Genomic DNA, 3,388 nt, shown 5'->3' with positions numbered 1-3,388 from the left:
AATGGCTGGTGACTTTCAGAAGTAGAACTCCAGGTCTTTCTTCCAAGGTGCCCTGGGCTGACTTGAATGATGAACCTTTTGGTTAGCATCTGAGCGCATGGACTGTTTGAAATCGTTACCTTGTGACTTTTCACAGTTCACGTGACCAGCACCATCCACTGCTCTGTCCTGTCTCCCCACTAGCTTCTTATGTCCCCAGAGCCTGTGACAGCCACCATGTCTGCAGGGATAAAGTGCTACAATAATCCCTACAGGCCAAGCATCTAGGGCCTGGGGAGCAATACCTCTTCTCAACGCTGGGGTGGGGTGGGGGACTAGACTTCCAGTATAGGCTGGGCCTGTAACCATCTAGACCCAACACACAGCTAGCCTCCCTAACCTGTGGCAGGTGTCTGGCAGCCCCCAGGCTAAGCTTTAGGCAGCTTCCCATCTGTTCAAAGTAACATCGCCCTGGTGCTGAGGGGTGAAAGAACGGCTGGCTGCCTGGGTGCGCACAGCAGATCTGAATTCAGGAAACGGCCTGCCCTGTGGACGGTCACCACCTGTGCCCTCTGCCCAGGCTGTCGAACTAGCCAGAACCTGTTAGTGTTGTTCAGAGGCCAAGGAGGAAATGGATCTGCAAATAAGCCAGCAGTTCTTAGAAGACCTCTGACCTGTCTCCACTCCTTCCTCAGGCAAGTTCTATCTGTACTTCATAATGTACCTTACATCCCTCCAGGATGGCTCTGGGCCAGCAGCAGGTTGGCACCCCACTCCAAGTGTGGCCTTTGGCTGAATACCTTGGCAGCCTTGGCCCTGACCTGCTGACTCAGAATCCACAACTGTCTTTGAGGTACTGCAGATCTGGGGTTGGCCTGCTGCCTCTGTGACCAGGGGTCAGGTGGCTAGTGTTCCAGCTCCAACCCTAACACACTCCCTGTGAGGCCAGTCGCTGCACCTGGACTGTTTTCCTCATTTGAAAGCCAGGTGACCCAGGCAGGAGACTACAGAAGAGAAAGCTCTGAAACCTGGGCAGCCGTGGGCAGGGCCACACAAGTGGCCCCTTGTCTCTTTTATTCTACTTAAGAGAACCCAGTAAAGTGAACAGTGTCAGCCCATGGCCACAGTGCCCCAATGGGGTGTGTCCCTGGAGAATCTTATCAAGGTGTGGCTCAGACACATCTCCCTGTGCTACTTACTCCCACTGCTCAGGCTTGCAGGGTATCTCCCCCTGTAGGTTGTACAGAGCACCAAGGACCCAGGCTGACCCTGGCAGAGGTCCAGAAGTGCCAGATGGACCGGTTTCCTCCTCGTCCCCTGCTGAGGCCCAGTCACAGTGTTAAGTCCAGAGCTGCTGCCAGTGTCAAGAGGACAGGAAATGGAGGCCACAGGAAGGCAGCAGATCTGTAAGGCCCAGAGGAGAGAGATGGTCCTGACCACCTCACTTCAGCCCCTAGCTGAGCCCCTGACCAGCAGGAACACTTCTGCATTCCTCCCTTCTTTACTAAGTCAATGCAAGTAGAGTTTCTTGTCATTTGCGACACCACGGGGGGGTTCTACCAGAAAGCAGTGCTGTCGCCTTCTGCTGTGAGATGACGGACGGGTCCACAGGCAGCGCTGATCCCTGGGCAGAGGGGAGATGGGGCAAAGTTCTCTAAAGCCACCTTTTGCTTGGGGCACCCAGAGCATGTGGCAGGTGAGGAATGGCCAAATCAGCAGGGCACGGTGACCCAGCAGGTTGTTGGACAGTCCTTGATTACCTGGAAGCTCCCTAGACCACACAGGTGACCCTGGGGGTGTGCTTTTTCAGATGGGCGACCTCAGAGAGTAAAGCCCCTAGTCTAATGCTGGGTCCCTGGTATGATTCCCAGGGTTATTTGTAGCTTCAGGGCTGAGGAATGGCATCTGTTCCCCAAAGGCCCAAGCATTTTGGGTTTGCTGGTGGAAAGGTGATCACTTAATGTGGGACTGGGGAAGGGGAAGCTGGTGACCAGCAAAAGGCACTGGGAGGAGAAGGGAAGGAAAAACTGTCATTGTGCCTGCCCCTGGGGGGTAGGAATTCTGGACCCCAGTCCCAGTAGGGCCTGGACAAGGAGTTGTTTAGACACCGGTGAGGAGCAAGTCCCTGCAGGCCTGTGGTCAGCTGTGGAAGGACGACCAGGAGACGTTGGAGGTGTAGAAGTGCACACGGCTGGACCAGTCGCCATCCCCACTGCCTTCCCTGTCCTCATCTGAGTCTTCATCATCCCCACTGGATGCTGCTCCAGCGAAGTGGGCAGGCTGCCCATGGGGACCACCACCCTGCTCCTCCTCTTCCTCCTTGCGCTTCTGGGCAGCCAGCTGTCGGTAGCAGAGGCTGCAGACCCTTAGGGGCTTGGGTGAGAGGCGAGGCAGGAGGAAACGCTCCCGAGAGCACTCTGCACAGACCACGAAGCCACACTGGCGGCAGTGGTGGCGCCTGGTGAGCGCAGAGAAGCGTGTCTGCGTGCAGCGCATACAGATGTCCGTGGCCTTGTCGGGGATCCAGGGCGCAGCGTGCTCCGTGGTGGGCTGGCGGCCCGTGACCAGCAGCTGTCGCCGCACGCACTCCTCGATGTGGCTGATCCATTCCTGGCGCTCTGTCAGGGACGCAGCTGACACCACAAATGATTTCTTGGCCGTCTTGATCATCCAGCGGTTCTTGGCCTGCAGGGTCTCGGGGAGCGGCTCGAGCGTCACTTCCTCCAGCGGGATGATATGCTGGCTCCGGTATTTGCGTTTGCTCAGCACGATGCTGCCGTACACCAGGATGTCGTTGAAGAGGAAGAAGATGCGTGGCTTGGCTTTCTTGCGGCACTCCTTGGTCAGGACGCCCTCACCCAACAGCACTCGGCCTGGCAGGGCCAGTGGCTGCCCCGATGCCCCGAAGCAGTTCTCCACATCTGCGATCCGCTGGCTGTTGATCTCTGTGTTTGCCAAGTGGTCCACCATCTTTGTGGGTTGCTGGGATACAGGAGGGACAGACAGAGAGGCATCAGCAAGCAGCTCATTACCCCACCACCCAAACTCCAGGAAGGGGAATATGGATAAAGTGGCAGCAGTAATGAGTGTATGAATGGGCAGGTTCCCACTGCGCCAGCAGAGACTCAGGTTCTCCTGGAAAACCAGGAAAGTGTTTCAAGTTCAGTCTCAACACTGTCCACCAAGAGGCAAGCTGGGAAATTTATCCTCCAACTCACACCTGCCATTGAATGAGCATGGCTGCTGGGGGGCCTTAACCACCCAGAGTTCCAGACTGTCTCTAAAATAGAGGTGCAGGGCTCCGTGGGCATGTATCTGAGCAGTGGGTGCCAGATATGGATGTCTGTGAACCCACCCAACCACTGCAGCCCAGCCACTTACCACCAGCTGAATGCTATCGCCAGGCCAC

At 56.6% G+C, this 3,388-nt stretch overlaps 1 protein-coding gene across 1 annotated transcript; it reads right to left on the bottom strand.

Moving 5' to 3' along the window:
- Window positions 1–2,118: 2,118 nt before the first annotated feature.
- PLEKHF1 (pleckstrin homology domain containing, family F (with FYVE domain) member 1) lies at window positions 2,119–2,949 on the bottom strand. Its single transcript, XM_006867300.1, has one exon. It carries the CDS (start codon window positions 2,947–2,949, stop codon window positions 2,119–2,121), a length of 831 nt encoding a protein of 276 aa, XP_006867362.1.
- Between the last annotated feature and the right edge of the window lie 439 nt (window positions 2,950–3,388).

This window comes from Chrysochloris asiatica, unplaced genomic scaffold (assembly GCF_000296735.1).
Source record: "Chrysochloris asiatica unplaced genomic scaffold, ChrAsi1.0 scaffold00104, whole genome shotgun sequence".
Taxonomy (NCBI): domain Eukaryota; kingdom Metazoa; phylum Chordata; class Mammalia; order Afrosoricida; family Chrysochloridae; genus Chrysochloris; species Chrysochloris asiatica.
The sequence above is the reverse complement of the archived record's forward strand: the minus strand, read 5'-3'. Positions and strand labels throughout refer to the sequence as shown.

Coding starts and splice junctions, on each gene's coding strand:
- PLEKHF1 (XM_006867300.1), bottom strand. CDS start 2,949: ATGGTGGACCACTTGGCAAACACAGAGATCAACAGCCAGCGGATCGCA.